The 24,951-nt window shown below is 37.3% G+C and overlaps 2 protein-coding genes across 2 annotated transcripts; one reads left to right on the top strand and one right to left on the bottom strand.

Annotated features, from left to right (window-relative positions):
• Window positions 1-1,692: 1,692 nt before the first annotated feature.
• LOC100256690 (protein GAMETE CELL DEFECTIVE 1, mitochondrial) lies at window positions 1,693-14,195 on the bottom strand. The gene is made up of 4 exons (XM_010659502.3): window positions 14,132-14,195; window positions 3,571-4,080; window positions 2,795-2,984; window positions 1,693-2,114 (listed from the first exon to the last, which is right to left on the bottom strand). Exons 2-4 carry the CDS (start codon window positions 4,074-4,076, stop codon window positions 1,911-1,913), a joined length of 900 nt encoding a protein of 299 aa, XP_010657804.1. The 5' UTR covers window positions 4,077-4,080; window positions 14,132-14,195; the 3' UTR covers window positions 1,693-1,910.
• A 2,521-nt stretch (window positions 14,196-16,716) lies between these two features.
• LOC100265168 (uncharacterized) lies at window positions 16,717-23,455 on the top strand. Its single transcript, XM_002276274.4, has 5 exons — window positions 16,717-17,043; window positions 18,242-19,178; window positions 19,349-19,444; window positions 21,985-22,121; window positions 22,993-23,455. Exons 1-5 carry the CDS (start codon window positions 16,817-16,819, stop codon window positions 23,132-23,134), a joined length of 1,539 nt encoding a protein of 512 aa, XP_002276310.1. The 5' UTR covers window positions 16,717-16,816; the 3' UTR covers window positions 23,135-23,455.
• The last annotated feature ends 1,496 nt before the right edge of the window (window positions 23,456-24,951 follow it).

Raw genomic sequence — 24,951 nt, 5'->3', positions numbered from 1 at the left:
AATACCAAAGGTGAACCAATTGACCACACTAATTAATTACATATTAGCATGCTCTAAAGGTCATAAATGAAGTAAGTAATATCTACAAATGAAGTTCTGAGTTTTTCACACAAGTAGTACGTAAGTTTAACTAAGATAATACCTAAGGTCGGTTAAGGTAATACTTAAAGTAGATTAAGCTAGTACCTAAGGGTTATTAAAGTAGTACCTAAGGTACACTCACCAAAATACCAAAGGTAACCGATCGATGTCCGATCGAAAGATGGAACAAACATTCTCTCTCTTCCGGTAGACTTTTCTTCCCGGTTAAGGACCAATTGACCGATTTGTCAAGACCCAATACTTTGAGAGTCTCATGTGCTTCATTTTCTACATTGTTTCCTCTGGTTCTTCAAGGGTTTTGTCGATTCAATGGTCTATGAGAGACGTTTGGTACTATTTCTTGTTGATAGAGCTATCTTGGACACAGATTTGCGAGTTTAAGACGCATTTGGAGGTTAGGGTTTCGATTTTTAGGTACTTACTCTCTCCACCTAAGCTCATTTTCGTTTTTCTCAGATTCTCTTGAACTTCCAAGGCGCGTTTTGACACCGCCTTGAAGTTTTGGATTTGGGTTTCTGAATTGAAATGAGAGAAATTTTGGATTGTCGAAAGTGAAGAAAGATGAGAAAAAGTTTCCAAATGAGAGAGTGTGACATGGAGGTTGGGATGATGCTAAGTTGGAAAAACGAAGGGACAATATAGGCACAAAAGATGGAACGGGCTCAAAGTACACAAAAATAATAATACTTTTCATATTAAAAGATGATTTTCATATTTCCCATTGTTGGGTTTTGAAAATGCTATTATGTTGGGATGGGAAGCCCAAAGCACAAGTTTCATTTTTTATTTATTTAATTTATCATATGAAGAATGACTAAATTAACATCATGTAACTTTTTTTTCCATTTTTCAAAAATAAAAAATGAAAGTAACATAGGAAAACATTTTTTTAGCTTTATGGTTTTTAGAAATGCATAAAATATGTTAATAATTTAACAAATATCCTTTACCATTTACATATTATTGATAGTCTAGATCTTCAAAGAAGTAGCTCACAATATATATGAAGTCCTGATATATAAGGTAAACAAAACACCTAGTGAGGCTACAAATCACATCATTCTAAATATTAATATATTTTTTTTTTGATAAGACATCATTCTAAATATTAATATTATGATATCATATTCAAAGTTTTAAAACGCGTGCATAAAGTGCCCTTGGGCTCAAAACCCAACCACTTCATACCTATAATGTCTTGCTTGGCAAGACATGGACTCCCCTTATCTGTTTTACTTTTTATTTTTAAACACTCTTATTCTTGAAATTTTTAATTATATATTAAAATTTATATAATTTTATTACTTTTTTTTTTAAATATCATTTTTAAATATTTAAAATCTTAAATTTTTTACTGACCTGATTAAATTTTGAATCATATTTTATAAAATTGATATGCATACTTAGATTATGTTTCACTTCACTTTAGCACGCACCTTGTGTTGCGCCTTGCGCTTAAGCTATAGCATACTTTTGGCCCTTATATGCGCCTTACGCCTTTTAAAACTATGATCATATTAAACCATCAATTATGTATAAGTCAAATCGAGGAAAAACCCAACATTGACCCATTAACTTAAAAATGAAAAATGCAAATAAAATCAAGCTTATTCTTCATTTCCCGTTAAAATTCATTAAAACTAAGCCTGATACGCACAATATGCGTGCCATTAAATTTTGTTCTTAATATAAAGTTATAAAATTGATATGTAAAAACTAGCCTTAACTGATATATAAGTCGTCAAAATTTTTAAGTGTGGTCATCCATAAATACAAGAGAGGATTACCGGGAAAAAGTTGGAGACAAGCTACCTCCCCTTAAAGGAGGTGAGACTGCCGCTGGTGGTCCTCTCCTCCTTGAAAGGTTGAGTTGATGCATCTGATATGCTGGGTAACCTTGAAACACTGCCCTTCCCTTTCCTCGCATTTGGCCCCAGCTCCTCTATCATGTATTTCCATCCATCGATGGGTCTCCTCCGGCTGAATATGTGCGTCTTAATGAAACTCGCTATCTGCATACCAATCTCAATTAATGTAACATTTATGAAAGAAAACCAGCAGTGACAATGGTGGGGTACAAATTTTTTGGTAATCAAATCAGTAAAAACCATATCTTCGTCAAGTTATAAATCCAAAAGTCCATAATCACGCTCCCAGAATATTGTCCTGCATTGAATGGATCTTAGCAGAACATTCAGATTTGAGAAGCTTGGTCTCTACATGCAACCCTAAAAGATCTATAACATATAACATATAGGGAACATTACACAGTTTCTGAAATTCAGAAAAACCAATGAAACTGCATGGGTGAATGATGATCCACTTCAATAAAAATTCTTTCAATAATTGGGGATAGTTTTTTTAACAGATAAAACTATGGTTTCTGAATCTTTTCAGACTAGCATACACATGTCATTGCTCTAGTAATCATATTCTGGGCACCTTATCACACCTAAAAAGAGATTATCAAGACCAAAGAACAAATAACATGTAATATGGCCAGAATAATCAGGCGATGTGTCCCACTCAACATGGGCGGGATGGATCCTCAGCAAGCAATGTGAACATTATGGGTGTCTGTATCCTTTGTTGACATAACACTTGTAACTAACTAATCAATTTTCTCGTAAGAAACTGGATGAAAATCATTGACCACACAACTGGAAAAATGTAAGCAATGATATTGACGCACCTGGAATTTGCAGTATGCGATTCTACGATCGAACTCTTGAAGGAGGATATCTTCTTCCCTCTGTGACATCTCCCATATATTCCCATCTTGGGCCTTTGATATTGTTTCCCAACCATCAGGCTTGTTTTTAAACTCAGAAGAGCTCGGAATATTCGAGTTATTGAAATCATTGTTGCCAGTATCAAAAATCCTGTGTCATTGAAGTCATTGTGCCCAACAAGTTTATTCTTATAATTCCAATTCCAAATTTGCCACATCCAACAAATGACAAAGATGTTATAACTGTGATAATATTAAAAAAAGAAAAAGAAAAAAAAAGTGTTCCTGTTCAAGCAATTTATCATGGCTAATCATTGATGACAGAGAAAAACTCAGTAGCTTTCAATTCTTCCCAGAAATTCCAGCACAATAATTTGATAGATCACCATCATAAACTAGTAGAAGTTTGCATCCTAATTATTAACCTACAATATATAATTTAAAGGACATACATAGGAAAAGAACAGCCAGTTCTGATTGGCATATTGAGAACCCCTAATTTCTTAGACCTTTTGGGGATCAAAACCATTCCATCTTGTTCTGGAGAGCATTTGAAGTCATTCTGTTTCAATTTTTATAACATTTATATTGCATTGGCAGGAGATCCCTTTAAAATTCTTTTATTGTGATTAATGAGTTCAACCATAAAATTAAAAATAAGTGATTTGATTTCAATGCAGAGACAAAACACCAATCTAGTGAATGATCTGCAAGAGCAAAAGAAAATAGAAACATACTCAGAGTAGCTATCAAGCAATCTATCGATGTCATCTCCGCCACCTGCAACCAAATCCCCCAACTTGGCTTCCTCCTGCTTCTCAATCTCTTTCATCCACAACCCAGCGTGCAGCCTCTGCTTCTTCAACCTGTAATCTTTCTTCATATTCTCAAGATTATAAAGTGAATCACGCTTCTCCTCTTGCTTTTGCTGACCTTTTCTCCTCTCATTCCAATTCTCAGTCATGTCCTCAACAAATGCCTTTGTCTCAGCATCAACATCAGACGGAAGAACAATAGCAGACTCTGAAGATGAGAAGTTGACATCAGTCTCCCAGGGAGCTCTGTTCTTGGCAGAGAGGTCTTCAGGAAGCCAAGCGGATTCCCAGGCATTGTTCCATTCATCATCACCGGCGCTTTTGGACTTGGTGGAGTAGGTTTTAAGATGGTGGCCAATGGGGTTGAAACTGGTGGTTCTGACTGCATGAAGGCGATTGTATATTTTCAGACGTTGCAGAGTCTGCATCTTTCTAAAGATTGATAGAGAAAATTAGGTTAGAGGAAAGGCTATTGGTGATCAGAGGCTCATAGGAAAGCAAGTTCATGAACCTTTACTTGATGCTTGGCTTCGTCACAAGACACACACCTTATAATCACTTTCCAATTATCCAGATTCAAATGTTCATTAAGCATTTTTCTTAAATAAATTATGCAGCTCCATCAAATGCTAGATGCTCAATGACAACTGAATCCCATAAAATTTAGGAGAAGGCTAGAAAGCACTAATGTGACACAAATGGAAGGAACCCCAAATTTAGAATGTCATCTGAAAGTTTCTACAAGAAAAAAGAAGAGACAAAATTTAAAAATGAAACAGTGAAAATTCAATAGAATAGAAAAAAATATGATAAATTTAAACAACATAAGTACCAATAGGGAAAAGAAAAAAGGGTAACATATCCTAATAAATTAAACCTGAAAAAAAAAAAGGAATAAATAATAGAATAGTACTTCAACAAAGGATATAAAAGTTAGCCCCTAGAATTATATGATCAAAGATTGCATGACCTGGATTGCAGAACGTGGTAGAAAATTTCTTCTTATTTCAGGCTCTTAATTTTCTTTTTTGGTGAGGCAAAGATTTAAGGTATTGAATCATAAAACTCTACAGGCTTCCTATCCCCATGGAGGAGAGAGAGAGAGAGAAAGTTAGAAAGAGAGAGCGTGAGAGAGTGGGTGGGGAAGAGAAGTCTGTGGGTGCGGGCGAGGAGACAGAGGGTGAGACATGGTTGGGGACTAGGAAAAGCCGGAGGGTGAGCAACTTTGGTGTGGAATCGAAATCGTTTGAGGTCGTAGTGGAGGAGAGGAAAGGTAAAATGAAAGCTACTATGGTGGAGAGGAAAAGAGGGATCTCCTCGTGGGTCAAGTTGGGACCGGTGAGCCTGGGGCTGTTTCTGGAGTGCTTGCTCCTCTGCTTAGAAGAGAAGAGTGAGGAAAAATGGGAAAAAAGGTGGGAAGAGGACGGCAGGTCCTATTCGCTGTTGCGTGATGCGAATAAAGGGGGTTGTTATCTACGTCTGGGCGTGGTGGATGTGGAAAGTAAAAGGTTTAGCATTTTCATCCCTAAGGGAAGAGGGGTGAAGGGAGGATGGTCTCTAATGGCGATGACATTACGCAATTTGGGGGTTGTCATGGATAGAAAGGAAAGGCAACAGCCGGATGTGAGGTTGTCGGAACCGGACCTGAGGAAATCCTTCGCGGAGGTGGAACAGACGCCAAGGAGTAAAGGTAAAGCAGTGGCGAAGGTGAAGATTAGGAAAGAGGCATTGAGCAGTAATTTACATAAGCTGACCCACTGTCTCGTTGGATTCTGGAATCCGAACTCAGGGAGAGGTGACGATCTGCAAGGGTGGGGAACCCAAATGGCAAGTATGTGGGGATTGAGGGGTAAGCTAGGGTTGGCAAAACTGGAAAGGGGTAAGATATTGTTGGAGTTTGAGAGGTTGGAAGAAGCTAGGAAAGTGCTCAAATCTGGGGAAGTGTTGGTGGGGGGGATTTCCTTACGCGTGGAAGAATGGAGCCTCGAAACGGGGTGTGTGATGGAGGGGGAAGCTAGAAGCGAGGCCTGGGTGAGGATAGTGGGGTTACCGGTATCGCTTTGGGATCGGGACACTCTAAAAAGAGTAGGGGAGGAATGTGGGGGTTTCTTGGCAGTCGACAATCAAACGGAGAAGCTGGAGGAGCTGCAGTGGGCCCGGATACTGGTGAAGGTAAACGGTGATGAGATTCCTAGCGCGGTGGAAATCTGGGTTGATGAGAGGTGCTATGTGCTAACCCTGTGGTGGGAAATCAGACCGCTTCTGAGGATTTTTCCGACGGATCAAAGCGGGAAGAAAGTTGCAGTAGATGCCGAGGTAGGGGGTGAGGCAGTAACACGCGCGGGGAAACGCGTGGTGGAGGAGGGTAATGGCACGAGTTACGAGGTCATGATTCAGTCTGCAGATGGGATGCAGCGTCAGTCATCTGGGTCAGGGTGTCCTTTGGGCCCTATTCCGGGCCATGGGATGTTGGGCCGGACCAGTGGAGGCGGGCCAGCGCTGGGTGGTTCTTCCAAGAAGGGCCCTGTTGAGGTCCCTTTCCCTAGCCCAAATGATTTATCCTTTGGCGCCTTTGGGCCTGGCCCATTTGTGGCTGGGCCAAGTAGTTACGGGCTGTGCACAAGGATGGCTCATGGGCAGACCAAGGTTAGTGGAATAAACGAGGATCTTGGGCTGGTAAGGGGTCAGTATCACTCAGGGCCAGGGGGCGAAGCCCAAGCGGGAAAGGCCTCTTCTTTAGTGAGGGTAGATCCAATTGTTGTGGGAAGGCCAGTATCAGAGTCTTTCATCTTCTGGGAGAAGGATGATTTGCGTAAGCAATTTGAAATAGAGAGCCAAGCTATGGAGAAATCGAAGACTGATCTGGCCTTAATTGAGGAAGCTTCGAGGTATGGGACTACTCTTAATTTTAAAGGAGCATTAGTCTCTGGTCTTTCTCCCCCTCTCTGTTTTTTTCATGGTCGGACTCTTGAAAGGGAGTATTACGACTATTCTGGGGCTGTGTGTGAGGCTGGTCAGGGGGAAAGGCCGTTATGTATGATCAATGCTTCGGGTCTCACGGAGGGTAAAGTGGTCTCTCGGTGGGAGCTGGTGGAGGCAAAGAATGGTTGCAGTATAGTAAGCGGTGCGGAATTGAAACCAGTCCAACCTAAGCCCCATGAAGGTAGCGATTGGGAGGAGGCCAGCTGGGAGGAAAGCGATTTGGCTAGATTCAGCAATTTTTTGGGGTTCTCCACAGAGGGACTGGAGAAGGAGATCATGGATTTTCTGGGTAAAATTAGAAAGAGAAGGGAAAGAATCCATAATAAGTCTTTGCTGGAAAAATCTAAATTTGAGAGGGAGCTAAGAAGACTAGAGTGTTCTATCAACTACGAAGGAGGGAAAAGGCAGGTTGGTGGCAGGCAAGGTAGAGGGTGTCAAATATTAGAAGTCCTATGAAGTTAAGACTTCTGAGTTGGAATGTCCGTGGAGCTAATGACAGCTCCAAAAGGAAGGTGATTAAGGCCCTGATTAGGAGTCAGAGGGTGGATGTGTTCTGTCTCCAAGAAACAAAAATTCAAGCTATGTCGGAGGGTGTGGTGAGAAGCTTGGGTACGGGTAGGTTCTTAGGGTGGGGGGCCTTAGAAGCTTCAGGCTCTGCTGGAGGGATTTTGGTTTGTTGGGATAGAAGGATGATGGATGTGTTAGATGTGGAGGTGGGCCAATTCTCAATTTCCTGTAGAGTCCGGAATGTAGAGGATGGTTTTTGTTGGATGTTCACAGGCGTGTATGGACCTTTCTCTAGAGACGAAAGGGAGTGTTTGTGGGAGGAGTTAGGGGCGATTAGGGGTCTGTGGGATGTTCCTTGGTGCTTAGGGGGGGATTTCAATATCACCCTTCTTCAAGGGGAAAGAAGTAGGCAAGGAAGGATTACTAGGGCAATGAGAAGATTTGCACAGATGGTGGATGAGCTTGAGCTGACTGACCTTCCTTTGCAAGGGGGGAGGTGTACTTGGAATGGGGGTAGGGGGAGTCAGTCGTGGGCTAGGCTCGACAGATTCTTGGTGACGCAGAATTGGCTTGATCATTTCAGTGGGGTGGTTCAGAGCAGGCTGCCAAGACCTACGTCAGACCACTTTCCCATATTGCTGGAGTGTGGAGGTCTTAGGAGGGGTCCATCCCCGTTTAGGTTCGAAAATATGTGGCTGAAAGTTGTTGGGTTTAAGAACTTACTCCGGGGGTGGTGGCAGGAGACTGTGGTGAGAGGGACTGCCAGCTACAGACTGGCCTCAAAGTTGAAGGAGTTGAAGAGGAAGATCAAAGTATGGAATAGGGAAGTTTTTGGTCGGCTGGAAGCTAACAAAAATTTAGCTCTCCATCAAGTAGAGCACTGGGATGGGGTGGAAAGTGAGAGGATCCTCTCAGAAAGGGAGACTGAGCTGAAGAAAGAAGCCAAGGAAAACTATCAGAAGTGGGTGCTGCTGGAAGAAATTCATTGGAGGCAATTGTCCAGGGAACTTTGGTTAAAGGAAGGGGATAGGAACACAGGCTACTTCCATCGAATGGCAAATGCACACCGAAGAAATAATACATTGGATAGAATCAAGATTAATGGGGTTTGGCTGTCGGAGGAGCAGGAGGTGAAGGAGGGAATTGTTAATGTCTTTCAGCAGCTTCTCTCTGAAGAGTCAGGTTGGAAAGCTGACATAGAGGGGCTGCATCTAAGTCATTTAAGTAGTCAAGAAGCTGGTAATCTGGAGCTACCTTTCTCTGAAGATGAAATACATTCTGCCTTGTTGGAGATGGATGGGGATAAAGCCCCAGGCCCGGATGGGTTTACAGTAGCTTTTTGGCAAGAATGCTGGGACTTTGTGAAAGAGGAGATCCTGGAGCTATTTAAGGAATTTTATGAACAAAGATCCTTTGTTAAAAGCTTGAATACAACGTTTCTGGTCCTTATTCCAAAGAAAGGAGGCGCTGAGGACTTGGGTGACTTTCGGCCGATCAGCCTGTTAGGAGGTTTGTACAAGCTTCTGGCAAAGGTGTTGGCAAATAGGCTGAAGAAGGTCCTAGGAAGGGTGGTTTCATTGGACCAAAATGCGTTTGTGAAGGGGAGACAAATATTGGATGCTTCGCTTATAGCTAACGAGGTGATTGATGCTTGGCAAAAACGTAAGGAGAAAGGGTTGATTTGTAAGTTGGACATTGAAAAAGCCTATGACAGCATAAGTTGGGATTTCCTTATGAAGATTCTGCGTAAATTGGGCTTTGGGTCTAGGTGGATGGAGTGGATTTGGTGGTGCATCTCTACTGCCAAGTTCTCTGTTCTTGTTAATGGTGTGCCAGCAGGTTTCTTTTCAAGCACCAAGGGGTTGCGTCAGGGAGATCCCCTCTCTCCTTACCTCTTTGTTTTGGGTATGGAAGTGCTTAGTGCACTGTTAAGAAGGGCGGCTGTCGGGGGATTCTTTTCAGGCTGCAGATTTTGGGGGAGGGGCAGGATGGAGCTAAATATTTCTCATTTGCTTTTTGCGGATGACACAATTATTTTTTGTGAAGCAAGGAAAGAAAACATGACTTTTCTAAGCTGGATTCTGGCTTGGTTCGAGGCTGCGTCTGGGTTAAGGATAAATCTAGCCAAGAGTGAGTTAATTCCAGTTGGCGAAGTGGAAGAGATTGAGGAGATGGCTGTGGAGCTAGGTTGTAGGGTGGGGTCTTTGCCCAATGTGTATTTGGGGCTGCCGTTAGGGGTTCCTCACAAGGCTTCCTCGATGTGGGATGGGGTGGAGGAGAAGATGAGGAGGAGATTAGCCTTGTGGAAGAGGCAATACATTTCCAAAGGCGGGAGGGTTACCCTCATTAAGAGCACGTTGGCCAGCATGCCGATCTACCAACTGTCCCTGTTTCGAATGCCCAAGATGGTGGCGAGAAGGCTTGAAAAGCTCCAAAGAGACTTCCTTTGGGGAGGGGGAAGCTTGGAAAGGAAAGTCCATTTAATTAACTGGGAGGCGGTGTGTGCTCAAAAGGAGAAGGGGGGCCTTGGCATTAGGAGGATTGCCCGTTTGAACAAGGTTTTGTTGGGAAAATGGTTATGGAGGTTTGCCTTTGAAGAAGATAAGCTGTGGAAGAAGGTGATTATGGAGAAGTTTGGTCAAGAGGGTCTTGGTTGGAGGACTAATGAGGCTCGTGGGACGTTTGGAGTGGGAGTTTGGAAGGAGATTCTGAAGGAAGCTGATTGGTGTTGGGATAACATAGAGTTCAAGGTTGGTAAAGGGACCAAAGTTAGGTTTTGGACTGACCATTGGTGCGGCAATGCAGCGCTGTCCCAAACTTTCCCTCTCTTATTCGATTTGGCAGCTCATAGGAATGCAACGGTGAACGAAGTTTGGGACCCTAGCTTTGGCCAAGGAAGTTGGAATATCAGTTTCTCTAGAGACTTTAACGATTGGGAGGTGGATTTGGTTGGTAATTTGCTGTACATGCTAAGGGATTACAAAATCTCTTCAGAAGAGGATTCGGTATTATGGAAAGGTGGGGGAAGTGGCATCTTTAGGGTTAAGGAGGCTTACAACCTCCTTGTTGCTTCGAATGATATTGTATTCCCGAATAAGGGCATTTGGGTGGACAAGGTCCCAACTAAAGTTGTGTTTTTTGCTTGGGAGGCCACGTGGGGAAAGGTCCTAACTTTGGATAGGCTACAAAGAAGGGGGTGGCAGTTCCCCAACCGATGTTTTTTGTGTGGGTGTGAAGAGGAGACTGTAAATCATATTCTTCTACATTGTACAGTGGTCCGGGTACTCTGGGAGATTGTCTTCGTCTTGTTTGGCATTCAGTGGGTGTTCCCTGAAACGGTTAAAGATATGTTGTTCAGTTGGAGGGGTTCTTTTGTGGGGAAAAAAAGGAAAAAGGTTTGGACTTCCATCCCGTTGTGTATTTTTTGGACGGTTTGGAAGGAAAGGAATAGATTAGCTTTTAGGGGGGGATTCTTATCTATACAGAAACTCAAAAATTCTTTTGTATGTAATTTGTGGAGTTGGGCTAGGGTGTATATTGGAGAGGAGTCCTCTTCACTCATAGGTTTTCTAGAGTGGCTCGCGTCCAATTGAGGGTAGGTAGGTTTGTGGGCTTTTTGTGGCTTTTGGGTTTGGCTGCTTTGTATACGTCCTGTATGCTGTGTGGCTTTTTGCCTTTTTAATATAACATCTGCTTACTTATCAAAAAAAAAAAAAAAACAAAGGATATAAAAGTTGTGCTTTGATGATTTCCAAATACATGGTTCAGTAAAATTTAATGGATAAGATCTATTCCAAGTTTCCAACTGCATTATGAAACAAACAAGGATTTTATATGGAGTTTTACTCAGATTCTAAATACATTATCTTAATTCAGTTTCTTTCAATCAAATATCTAGTCTATGCATAACATGGTTAATGATTTAAAGAACATGCAGAGTAGTCATATCAAGTTGTATTAGGAATGGCGAGTTTGACACAGTACAACATTTTTCAACCAAAACAGGTGGTTCAGCCAAGTTATGAACAAATTGCAAAATGAATCTCAAGTTGTAACACTGTGACATTACGACACAGCTGAGTTGTGAACAAGTCTCTCAACAATATCCTTAGCATGGGAATTACCACCCTGATTTATATACTAACTGTAGGACTAACAACAATGACTTTGAGCCTCTATGTCACTCAAACTAGAATTGAGTATAATTATTTATCAGAAAATAATGGCACATATAGTAGTAGAGTTTTAAATTCATAATATTAACAAAACACAATTCCAACTTTTGCTTATATGATTATTTTAACAATAACAAATATGGTACATGTTCTTTTATTAAGTTGTTAAGTCCATCTTATTATATTTATTTTCCAAAGATTTTCATTATAATTTAGAATTTTTTGAAAATTTTAATGCGACCAATCTGTCTCATAACCCCCTAAGTCAAGATCCGATACCACAACTTTCTACCATGGTATCTACCCCAATCTAAATTGAATTTAGAAGTGATCTTGTTTGGTGAATGATACTAAAATCTTGAGCCTTTTCAAAATGTAGAGGGGATGAAAATAAACCTCTAAGACCTACTCAAAAAAGGAACGAAAGAAAATAAAAAATAAAATCCTAAAGGTTTACATTTGAGTTTTATTTAAAATTTGAAAAGTTTTAGCATTCTCCTTAAGAGAAGTTCTAAACTTTCTTTTTTTTTTTCTTTCTAAATTAATCTCTTTTAAAGGTTTATATTTTGGGTTCTTAGAATCTAAAAGTCTTCTTTATTGCAAACTTTAATACAAAAAGTTCCTATAAAAGTAAGTTTCTAATTTTCAAAAGCAAGTTTCTTAATTTTTTTAATTTCTTTTAGAAGATTCAATAGTTTTAGGAAAGAAATGAGTCTCAATAAGTTACAACTTAGATTAAATTTGCCTTTTCATGTTTTTATTTTGTCTTTAAGGTTTTCTAAAGCCTATAAAACAAGGTTAATTGATGTAAAATGAAATTAAGGATTAATGATCAACACTTTTGTTTTCATTTTTGTGATTTTATTTTATTGCACACCCAACAATTTTCAACAATGAGACTCCATTGCTTTTTTGCTAGGTGAGACTCCCAAAAGGCCTTAGTGAGACCCTAAGGTTTGTATCTTTTCCTCTTTATCCTTCTTTTACCATATGCTATTTAACCTTTTCCCCCTGCCATAATTTTTATTCCTTGTTTCTCTCCCTAAATCCTAAAGACTAAAGCCCTAGCCTACCTATTTGATTGTAGACACCATCCTAGGTTTGTTCTACCTTAATATTGGTATCAAAGCGAAAGTTCTTGGCTTGCTTGAGGAGTAGAGCAACTTATTCAACCATGATTGACGGTTACAATTTTTTTATGCAACTATTGGTGAACAAACCAAGAGCAAATGAAGAGGAGGATTGACAGCATACTAGCATTTTCCAAACTTGTGCTACTTGCCAAGGGAGACTATGCACTACAATTATTGACGGAGGTAGTACTTTCAACATAGTTTTACAAGAACTTGTTGACAAACTAAATTTAAAATAAAAAAAACATCCAAACCCCTAACAAATACCATGGATAAATGACAACTCTATTTCGGTGAGCTCTCATTGTCTAGTAACATTTAATTTTAATAATAATTTTGAATTATCAACATGGTATGATGTTTTTCTGATAACAGTTGTTCATATTATGCTTGGAAAACCGTGGTGTTTTTATTAAAGAGCCTAATATGATGCCTATGAGAATACTTGTACACTTGTGGAAATAGGTGCAAGAAGATTTTTCACTCAATGAAAGAAATTCTACCACTTAAACAACCGGTGGAGAAAATATCATAATTGACACCAAAACAACCATCAAAGACTCTCATTAAGATGTAATTCAAAGTTGTGAGCAAAGAGGAAAGAGTTGTTAAGGATGAATCTAGAATGCGAGATGTGGTAAGACCTATCCCATAACAATTTATAGAGAGCTCAAAGAAGTGCAGCAAATATTCGTCAATTCTAATAACTTGATTCCTAAGGTGCTAAAGAATGAATCACTATCTAAAATGTAAAGCATGATCTTGATCTAGATTCCTCCTCTTTCCAGGTTTTATTCCCCCCCACCATACATATAACAAGTAGCAGATGGACTCTAAAAAACAAGTCAATAAGTTGTCCAATAAGGACTTTATTCCAAAAATGTTGACCCTTTATGGAGTTTTCTCTTTGCTAGCTCCTAGGAAAAATGATTATGTGAATGGTCAGACATGATCTTCTAATCAAACAATGCACGAAGTAGGTTTAGATGAGTCTTGATATGCATTTTAATTGTCAATGTTGAAGAGTATATATGCATATTACATAGTGGATACCATAGATTGAAAAATCGGATTTTATCGGCGATATTTCACTGATACATCATATATCGGGCGGCCTCAAAACGAAATTCAACACAGATTATCAAACAGGAGGAATATCGGCAAAAAAATCAACAAAATCGGTGACATATTGGTTTAGAACCGATAAATCGCGAGTGGAGTGACGTGCGGAGCAGCAGGAGGAGGATTTCAAAAAATGGCTGAAAATGTCGCCCATATTTCGGTCGGTATTTTTACCGATTTTTCGGGATATTTCCTACCAGTCCAGCCCGCGCACAGGATACAAAATCTGTCCAATTTTTTTTAAAAAAACAAAAACAAAAACATAAGATGCTATTTGGTAATCTGATCATGATTTGCAGGCAAAGATTGTATTTTTCAGCCTGGCTCAAAAATCGTGGATGGTTCGTGAAAGTTAAATCCAATGGCACAAAAGCAAAGAGACCCCTGGAACAGATCCAGAAAACACAGGGAGCAAAAGAAAAGCAATTTTTTGGGTTTTCCTTGGGGGTTTTGCATGGATTTTCTCGGAAATCAAACGAGGATGAATTTTCCCGGAAATCGAATGGGGGATGGATTTTCGGGGGTTGCAAAAAAAAAAAAATAATAACATGATTAGATTAGTACCTGCGTGGATTGAGAGTGGCAGAGGAAAATAGGGCCTTTTTAGGGAGTCTCTCGTCTGGAGGGCAACTTCAGAGAAGGGCTTCCTTTTGATTTTCAGATTTAGTAGAGATTAAAAAAATAAATAAAAAATCATGATAAGAATTTCCCTCGCTCTATATAAATAATTATTAATTATCTATCTTTATTTGGATTAAATCACTACCATGAAATTTCGGTTTTTATTGCTCACATATTTTATGAATTAAAATTAATTTAATAAAATAAATTATTAATAATTTTAATTATTTAAATAAATTAATATTAATAGAAAAAATGGTTACGACATATGTTTAATAAAATTTTAAAAATTAAATCTCAAATAAAATATTTTATATAAATTAATTTAATTTTTTATTTAAAATATAATAAAACATGTTTTAGTAAAAATATTTTAAAAATTTTAAAATAAATATTATCTTCAATAACAAGATGGGCTCCCTACATCTAATAATATGACGAAACCACATCGTTCTTCATTTTGATACTAAAGACTATTGTGATGTCATATGTATTATATTTATATATAAATTACTTTTATTCAATAAAATCAAATATTTCTTAACTCAATTCTAACTTTACATACTTCTAAAAATTCATATTTATTATTCTTAAAATTCAAATATCAAATTTACAAATATATATATGTCTATCAATGTTTTTCTTCTTTATCGTATCTACGTGAATTATATTTAATAATTTTAAAATGTGTATTTTTGTTTATTTATAAAAAAAATATCTATCAATATTTTTTATATATAGTAATTACCAATATTTTTATTCTGTTTCTATATAATTATTAAATTTATAAAAATTCTAGCTTGAGCTTTATTCCATTATGAAATCATAGAATTCAAAATTTTCAACGATAACACTAACAGGTTAAAGGCATTAAAAGAGAAACCCTAACCCTCTATTTTGTTTCCAGGAAAATACAACAATTAAAAAAAAAAAAAAAAACGACTCATTAGTCATTTCTCATATTTTGGTTCCTGTAAAGTGGCATGCTTCTATATTCCCGACTTATTGGTACCCTCTGTTTGGCCACCAGGAAAATGAAGAAATAATAAAAGAAAACCACATTTTGATCACTATGTTATCTCTCTCACTTTACATGCTGTCAACAATCCAAAACTAATAAAAAGTTTGAAAAAAAAAAACTAAACCTCAGGATCAAGTGATTTTTAGATAAAGTAAATTTTGTTGTATTCTCGAGCTCTAATGGTGAAAGATTTACGATTCAAAATTTTCTTTCATTTTCTCACTATTTCTCAGCATCCAAACGATTGTATGTAACCTAGAAGTCGATTGACTGAATTGGGAATACAGATTGAAACAGTACCTTAAACTCAGATATCGACCGAAACGCAGCGTTTGGAGAAGGTATCAATCGAATGCTTTTGTCTAAGCAGAGAGTGAATGCCGTCGTGCTCGATCGAAAGGCAGCGAAAGAGAAATTGGGGCTAGGTGGGTTGAGTCGGGGAATAATAGGCTAGACATGGGCCGGCCCAAGTTTTAACTAATGGGCTGTAACCGGTCCGCTTTAAGATTTACCTCATAAATCTCTTGATCAAATTCTACAAGAATTTCAACCTTTTAAAATTTTAATAAAGTTTAAGTTGGTTTTATTTTTAATATTCAAGTTGGATATGAGTTAGGTTTTTTTAAAAGAAAAATACTAGGGAAAGAGACAAAAAGAAAGGGAAGTTATGAAGCATACTTGCAGTTGTTGGCGCATGGTCCTGGTAGTTGAAAGGTTTGTCTCAAGCTTTGCTACGGTTGTTGGCTAAACCCTTGGAAGTTTGAACCGAAAGTTTCCGAAATTCCTAACAACGGTGGAAGTTAATAACCGCCACGATCTGCCAACGCCTTCTCCAATTGTTGGTAATCTTGTATTTATTTTACTAATTTTTTTGTCTGATATTAAATAACAAAACATAGTCTAACCAAATTATTAAAAAAAATATTTTCATAAAAGTGCTATTAACATAAGTTATTTTCTATTTTTAAAAAATAAAAAAATAATAATTTTTTTATATAAAATATAATAATAGGTATGAAATTACTTTATACCTCTAAAAATCATTTTTAAATTTTGAAATAGAATTTTTTTTAATACTTCAATTTTTTTAAATGATTTTTAAAATTATCATCTTTTTAAAGTAATTTAAAAAAAATATAAAACTTGAGTTGTTATAATTTTTTTGATTTATTACCTTTGTTTTCTAACAATAATTTTGATTTTATTTTTATGAAAATTTGTCCATTTTCAAAATCCAAGCTCGGGTTTTTGGAGTTAACTCACTATCGCATAATCACAACCCTTTGTCTTGGTTGATTTTGACTCTAAGCCCAATAACCTTTTGTAAATAAAAATAAAAATAATAATCCTCTTAGTTACAAATTTTTGATGCTCCAAGTTTTTTTCTCTTTGATTATTTATACACTTTATTAAGTGTTTGATTAATAAATATATTATCAGTTTTTTCCAATACGTGGACGCGCTTTGTTGGCGCGTGGAGGAGAGTACCAATCTTATAACTCACAATTCAAACCGAGTCGCTCTCACGGAGGGAGTGCACAAAGGCATTCACCATTGCTGATTTCACACTCTCCCACCTCCCTCTCCACCAGAATTGAGGAAATCCCATGGATTCATCCATTGGAGGATCCAGCTTCTCGATTCAATGGCTTCCTCCCCTTCTTCTCCTTCTTGTTCTTACCTTCGTCTCTTCCATCAATGCCTCCATTCACCTCTACGACCACCAAGGCTTCCGGGAAGTCGGGAACTCCTACCTCCTCTCCGGCGGCAGCGAGGGCATTGTCGCTTCCTCCACTCCCGGAACTGCCATCTCTCACGCCCATTCCTTTATCCGGTACTCTTCTCTCCCTTTTTTACTCAGATCTGTGCTTGCATTGTTCGATTCCTTGATTTTCTGTTTGGATCGCGAGAATGTTGGGAATAAAGATATGAAAATAGGGAAATGTTGGGTCTTGTGTTGCTATGTCAATGATTGAATTTTTATTTTTTTATTTTTTTATTTTCTATTTTTGGTAAGTGCAGCTAAGGCGAATGTCGGTGTTATCTTGTTGGATTTATAAATTTTTAAATCTGCTTGGTTGCTAAGAAACTTTAGTAGGAAAATGCTGGATCTCGTGTTCTTATGGCAATCTGATTTTCCCCCCTTTTTAAAGCAAGTTCAGCTATACCAAATGATAGTAACAAGCTTGTTCGGTTTACAGTTTTGTTTTCTTGATCCCAAATCGTGGAGGAAAATGGTTTGTTGATGAAGAAGTATTAACATTTTCCTTTGGTTGGTGGGAAACCTGCGGAGAAGAAAAGAAGTATTGAATCTTCTCTTTTTGGAACAAATCCAGCTAAGTCAAAATAATGGTATTAGGCTTGTGGGTTTGAAAATTTTGTTTTCGAAGGTCTCAAATCATGGAGGAAACTGCTCCATAGGTCTCAAATAATGCTGGAAAATGCTCTAAAATACTAACTGAAAAGTCTGACGAAAAATGTATGTGTAAAGTGAATAAGAGAACCATTTTGGGGTTGATGGATAATGGGGCCAGTTACTTTGCAAATGAATTGTAAAATACAATGCCTCTCATTTTCCATGTAAATTATATATATATATGGTGTTACTTGATATTGAAATACCCATCTTTCAAATTTTGTCACTGTTGGTTAATGGATCCATTTTCAAGAAAGGATTTGTACCTCGATTCCTATATATAGAATACAAGATGAAAACATTCAATTTTTATGGCAACCAGGAATGTTCAAATATCAATATTGCTGTATTTTTTATGATAGAATTATTAAACTACCTTTTTGAATCCGATGAAGAATAATAAATGGAGAATAGCATTATAAGTTTATGATGAGTATTTATAATTATCAATTCTTTTGACAAAATGTTAAAATTTAGTATGTTATATTTCTAAAAATTCTGGGGATGTATCATTTGTGTCATTAAGTTTCCTTTTCTTTTCCATTTTTCCTGCTTTTCTAAGAGCGATCATTTGTGCCCATTAAAAATTATGTTTTCAAAAAATTCAATTGCTTAGCTTCGAGAATATCACCTTCTGGAGGAGCAAGGCAGCTGCTGACCAGCACTCAGACATGGGGCACAGTACCGGGTTGATACAAGTTGTAATCTTTGAGGCAGCTGATCGTGATAATATTGGTGGTTCTGCTTATGGTGGACAGAGGTCTATATGCTGCACCCCTGATCTTGCTAAGCTGGAAGGCTGTAAGCAAGGTGAAGTCATTAGGATTCCTTCTGCGACAGATATCAATTGGCCTATTGTTTTAAATGTGCAGTTCAGTGGGAAATCTCTATCCACAAGTATGGCTAATTCAGAGGTTCCCATTACAAAGACTGGAATGTATAACTTGTTTTTCATATCATGTGATCCAAAACTCAAGGGACTAGTAATGAATGGAAAGACGTTGTGGAAGAACCCTGATGGCTATTTACCTGGTAGGATGGCCCCATTAATGAAGTTTTACGTGTATATGTCACTTGCATATGTATTGCTTTGCGTGACATGGTTTTTCCAGTACATGAGGTTTTGGAAGGATATATTGCAACTTCAGCACTGCATTACGGTTGTTATTGCTCTTGGATTGTTTGAGATGATTCTTTGGTATTTTGAGTTTGAAAATTTTAACCGCACGGGAACAAGGCCAGTTGGAATCACAACTTGGGTTGTGACAGTTGGAGCTGTAAGGAGAACAGTTTCACGTCTTCTTATACTCTCTGTTTCAATGGGTTATGGTGTTGTGCGGCCTACTCTTGGTGGTCTTACCTCAAAGGTTCTTCTTCTTGGCATAACTTATTTTGTGGCAACTGAGTTGCTGGATATTACCGAGTATGTGGGGACCATCAATGATGTATCAGGAAGAGCAAGGCTCTTCTTAGTCCTTCCTGATGCATTCCTGGATGCATTTTTGATATTGTGGATTTTCACTTCCCTTTCAAAGACATTAGAGCAACTACAGGTATCAGTTCTTCGTCTACTATCAGTTTTGAGTTCCAGTTGTTAATATCAGTTAAAATAGTGGCAACAACATCAGAGCTTTTCTTTCCTTTTTATCCTTTCCTTTTCTTTTTTACTATTTTTATTTTTCATTCATTATCATATTCTGATGCTATAATTATTTGTGTTCAGGCAAAGAGGAGTTCTGTTAAGCTGGATACCTACAGGAAGTTCTCAAATTCTTTAGCAGTTGCAGTGATTGCTTCAGTTGTTTGGATAGGATATGAGGTATGTTCTCCAGTGAAGACACTTGTGGTTTTGATTGGCAATAACATTGTTTTACTGTAGTTTATGTGCTTAATTTATATTTTACCATGTGAAAAAAATGTCTTTATTCAAAAACTAGTTTGATATGGATGATGTATATAATGTGCCTCCACACATGTCATCCGAAAGAAAATAATGTTTGTTCAGGTGAAAATATTCTTTTAGGCCTTTAATTGCTTCTTGTTAGTGTTTTCACCTTTATTTCTTCTTTAACAGCCGAGTACATGAAGTTTTATTGTTGAAACTTGTTTCTTTTTTTTCCTTGCGCTTAAGTATTTTGCTAACCTGGGGGATGCTGTTACATACTGATGTATAGATGGAGAATGGAATGGTTTTCAAGTGGATTTAGTCAGTTATGGTCCTTTGTTTGAAGCCATGTATACAAATGCTGTGTAAATAGCTTAAAACCATTTATACAAATGCTGTGTAAATAGTTTAAAACCATTTATACAAACGCTTTATAAATAGTTCAAAACCATTTCTACAAATGCTGTGTAAATAGTTTATGTTACAAAAGAGATGATTGTGTAATCAATTTTTTTTACCTTTTGTTTGTATAAGAAAATTTTTTTGATAGGCAAAGTTTAATATATTAACAGTGCCTACACCATAAGGCACACAAAAGTATACACTGCCTATATGAAGGCCTCAAAAGGCCAACTAAAGTCAGGGAAACACAAAAAGCAACTCTCTTACACTACTTTGCGCTTAACCAATCAATAAAATCCATCATGGACATAGAGCAATCTCCTATATACACCTTTGTTTGTATAAGAAATTGAATTTTATAGAATGAGGAATAGTGCAGAGAGGAGTTCTCCATAAGCAAAAGGCTAAGCCAAAACCAGAATCCAAGAAACTGGCCAGGCATGCAATTGCTGAAACAAAATTCTCTTGCAATATCAGTTTCTGAATTAGCCAATCTGGGATTCTGGAACAGACTTTTCTGGCTTGATGCGTGTTCTAGGAGAAGGATCACTGATCCTTCCATGTTTTCATTTGCTATCATAAATTTTATTTCTATCTCTTCTTGAGCCTCTCTGCAAGTCAAAGCCCTTTCCTGGAGAGTTGCTCTGAAAAGGGTTAATACCACTGTCATGCTTCAGATGTGGAGAAGATGCATCATTTCTCCCTGACTATTGCCTCGTATATTTTATTAAAGAGATGGTAGAATACCTTTTTCTTCTTCCCTCCATTTTAAAGATCTGTAGTCTTTTATCTTCAGTGATGCTAGAATCTAGATGAATCCAGCTGATCTGTTCCTTTTGAAACAACTCTTGCTCCTTGGTTTTGGGGAGTTTGCATGAATTATGGAGGTCTGCAATGCTTCCCTTTGAACAATTCAATATTAGGATCCATTGATAGGCCTCCTTCTTATGGGTTTTTTGTTTGCTGAAATCTCTATGGGATGGTTTTCAAAGTCATCGCTCACAGGTTTAGCATGCTATCTTAATTACTAGACTGCCATACCTGCATACTCCAGAACCCTCTGCCATTCTTTCCTTTCAAGGTGGTGTTAAGAGTTCCTCTTCTTGGTGCAGCTCATTCCAGATAGGACTTGGGGTTTTATGCTGGGATCCATTGGTCTCTATTGGTTTGCTTCTGTCCTAAGAAGTTTTAGATGTCCAGGGCCTGCGTTTGTATTTCTTGCTTCTGAATTGAGTGTGAGGAGATGCTCGAAAAAGAGTTATTTTTGCTGGTGGGGTGGAGTGTTGGGAGTGAATCTAACAATGTGGTACAATGGGTCAATTATCAACTCCCTGGTTATTGGAATATTCTAGCTATTTTATAGAATTCCAATAATTTCAATGATTGGAGAACTATTAGCTCTTGGATTCCTTATTTTCCAAACTCCAAGGTTGACTGCTTGGTGACATTGACCTATCTGGCAACTCATTTTATATGGATGTTGGGGTTTTATGTAGAGATCACACTGTCTTCATTCACTTGGCCTCATCCAGCTCAGTTCGTTAAGCCTTTTTATAATTCTTGCTTTAGGTAAAGAGATTTTTGAGAGGAGTTTGGAGCTTTTCCTTTTTCAAAACTATGATATGCTGTATTGGGTCCATTGTCAACTCCCTGATCTTGGAAATGCTACAACCTACTTCAAAAGATATCCTAGCTTGTGAGGAACAGAAAAACTAGTAGCTCTTGTATTCATTATGTTGTAAACTCAGGTGAACTTCTTGTATATCTTTGGGCGACTCAATTTAGATAGGTGTTGGGTTATCACTCTTGGACCCTGTTTGACAAACTCCAAGTTGTCCTACTGTACAAGGGAAGCAAACCCTGTGGAAAATTATGGTAAAGCATCTATTGCAGGAACATGTGTTCACCTTCATGAAAGTTCATGCATTTTTTTATTTTCAGTTGCATTTTATATGCTATATTTCTCCTTTTTTCTTCATTAACTGTTCATATTATATTATAAGACATGATTTTATTTGTCACTTTACTCTTGAAGACTGTTCATTGTTGTTGTAATAAGCTCTTTCCTACAGGTCTACTTTAAGGCAACGGATCCATTCAATGAGCGGTGGCAGAGTGCTTGGATCATTACTGCTTTTTGGGACATTCTTGCTTTTGGATTGCTCTGTGTCATCTGCTATCTCTGGGCTCCATCTCAGAGCTCCCAACGGTGCGTTAAATTTCTATAAATTTCATATGGTCATAGGGAGGTTCTTCTTAACTGTAAACTACTAAAATATAAATCCATGTTTTGGGTCATATTAGTCATTTTTGCAAATCAAGCACATGGATACAATCAAATTATTGAGATACTCGATTTTTCTATATCTTTCAAGGCAAAGTGAATTACATCTGTAGCTTAGCATGGTTAACATGGGTCCTTTATTCATATAGAAATATAACTGGCATGAAAGAAGTCAGTTCAGAAAATTATTTAGTGGAATTTATAGTGAATTAGGATTTTGTTCTTTCCTTACTTTGTTGGACACACCTGACCAACACATATTACACATCCATGGCAATGTTGGTTGAGACTTTGGTCCAATAAAAGCTCAGTGAACATATTCTTTTTCTCAGATTGACCATCTTACCAAATTCCCTTCTTAGCTCAAGAATCTTATTTGGGGATTTCCTTCTGTGCTGAAAATCCAAAATGCATTATAGTAAACTCTGTTGTCTGTAGGATGGTAAGACACCCCTTTCTGAAGGACTGAGCCTGGGTAACTCAAGATTTCAAAACCTGTATGCATATATTTATATATTGCCATCTGAACTTTTATATTAAAACAAAAATTGAAAATTTTGAAGTAGTTGGCAGTTTGTGAATCATAGGTTTAATTCTCACCCTGCTTCTGGAATGATTTTGGGCGACGGTTAATGTTACTGTTCATAAAGGGCTGCTACTTGTTACAAGAAAAAAAAAAAGGTTTTCTTCTCCGCATTACAGTCACAGACAGACCTTAATCCCAAACTTAGATCCAACATCTCTGGTGATGCCCCGTCATCTCATCTAGCTGACTTGTAATATCATTTATTTGCAGGTATGCCTACTCAGATGAAAAGGGAGAAGAGTTTGATGATGAAGAAACTCAATCTCTAACTAGAGGAAAGCCGGAAGGCGATATCAGTCTTGCTAAGCAAGATAATTTAGAGGATGAGGAAGAAGAGGACAAGAGGGAATGAGAACCGAGAATTCACTTTTAGGTACCCTTTGCTGATGAGATTCATGCAAAAGAGTCATGGAGCTTAGCCAAAAATTGTTGAAGTGAAGAGGCCATGTAATCGTTCACTACGTCGATTTTGGTTTATTGTATATGTGAATAAGGGCTGCAGTGAGCTCTTATTGACAAAGGTTAATGAAATCTTGTGAAGAAGAGTGTTAAAATCTTGGACATTGATGATTTGAGTGAGGTGTAGGCCGATGTATATGATTGTGATGTTAGCCAGTTATTCTTTTTTTCCCCCATTCGGAAGGACAGTAGAAAATCATTGTTAAAAGGTTGATTTCTTGGTGTCTGAAATATCATAAGTTTATTTCATAATTCTATTCAAAAGTTAATAAGCTAAGGAGAAAGTAGCTGATTAAGATAGTTACGGATGGTGGTGTTTGGTTTTTTACTTAATTCTAAATAGAACTTTAAAACTTAATAGTATTAAGTATTAGGTTGTTTGTTTTTTAAATATTTCTTTCTTTTAAATATTAAAAAGTAAAGAAAAATCAATATGTTATTTTTTTTCATTTAGAAAAAGTCAAATATTTTGACTTTATTTTTATCTAGCAAAAAGTTTATAATAAGTTATGAAAAAGTAAAAACACAACCAACCTAAGATTTAAAAACAAATTGTTTTGAGTAAAAAGCTAAAAAAACAATTGGTCTTGTAGAGGGTGTTTGTTTTTTTTAACTATTTACTAAACTCAAATTATTTTTAAATTCTATGATGCTTTCTTTTTTATTTTTTATGATTTATTATAAATTTTTTACTGAATAGAAAAAGTTAAACTATTTAACTTTTTTTTAGAGAGAATTGTGTTTTGGGCCCAACTGGACCAAAAATTAACATTTGGTCCATAGATGTTACAGAATTAAGCCCAACACCCAAATAAAGTCTCAAAATTAATAAGAAGGATATACAATGTATAATTTGTCGAAAATGCCCTTTGTTGGGTATTAAAAAAAAAAAAAAACTAAAATCCATGTTGGATTTCTCCATTTGTTTTCCCCAAATTGGAGTCTACATTAGGCGTTTTCACATTCCCGACTTTGTCCCTCACTTCCGCCCAAAGAATGTCCTAATACTCTATGTCAATCTTGTTATCTCTCGATCTCGTCTTTCCCGGCCATCTGATTTTAGGTGTAGGCAGTGGAGTTTTTCATCTTTATCGATCCATTGCCGTCGATGATCACCACTGGATTTGGCCTTCGTGGTGAAGTAGTTGATAGTTGCGGTTAGTAGGTTCAACAATTTCATTTTATGCTTCATTTCGGCTATCCGGACCATTTGATTTCAACCCAAATACATTGCCCTAATTTATCTCGCGATTTCAGTTTGCCATATATTGTTCCTTCATCGATCCCCACCGACGGTGCCCTCCGTGCTGAGCATTGTTGGATATTTGAGGTTAGGTGGGACTTTCTGGAGGTTGCTTGTTGTCTGAATTGAGGAGGGAGCTTTTCTTACCATCAGGTAAAGAAATTTTTTTTTTTTTTTTGAAGCTTAAACCCAATAACTGATGTTTTTTGGTTTAACATATATATTTTTTATGGGTATTTTTTTATTTAGCATTATGATTGTCAACTCTTTATTTTGTGTGGATGACTTGATCTCTTGATAGCCATCTTTCATTGTGGGTTATGGTGTTTCTAAGACATGGCTCACAGTTTGAAATAGTGAGGATCTTCATGGGTTAATTGTAGCTACATCTCGTGGTATCAACAGTTTTTGTTTAGATAATTATGTTTGTGTTCAATTTACATGATTGATAGCCTTGACATGCAAAA

This window comes from Vitis vinifera, chromosome 12 (genome assembly GCF_030704535.1).
Source record: "Vitis vinifera cultivar Pinot Noir 40024 chromosome 12, ASM3070453v1".
NCBI lineage: Eukaryota > Viridiplantae > Streptophyta > Magnoliopsida > Vitales > Vitaceae > Vitis > Vitis vinifera.
Note: the sequence above shows the minus strand (reverse complement) of the source record. Positions and strands in the feature narration are given on the sequence as shown.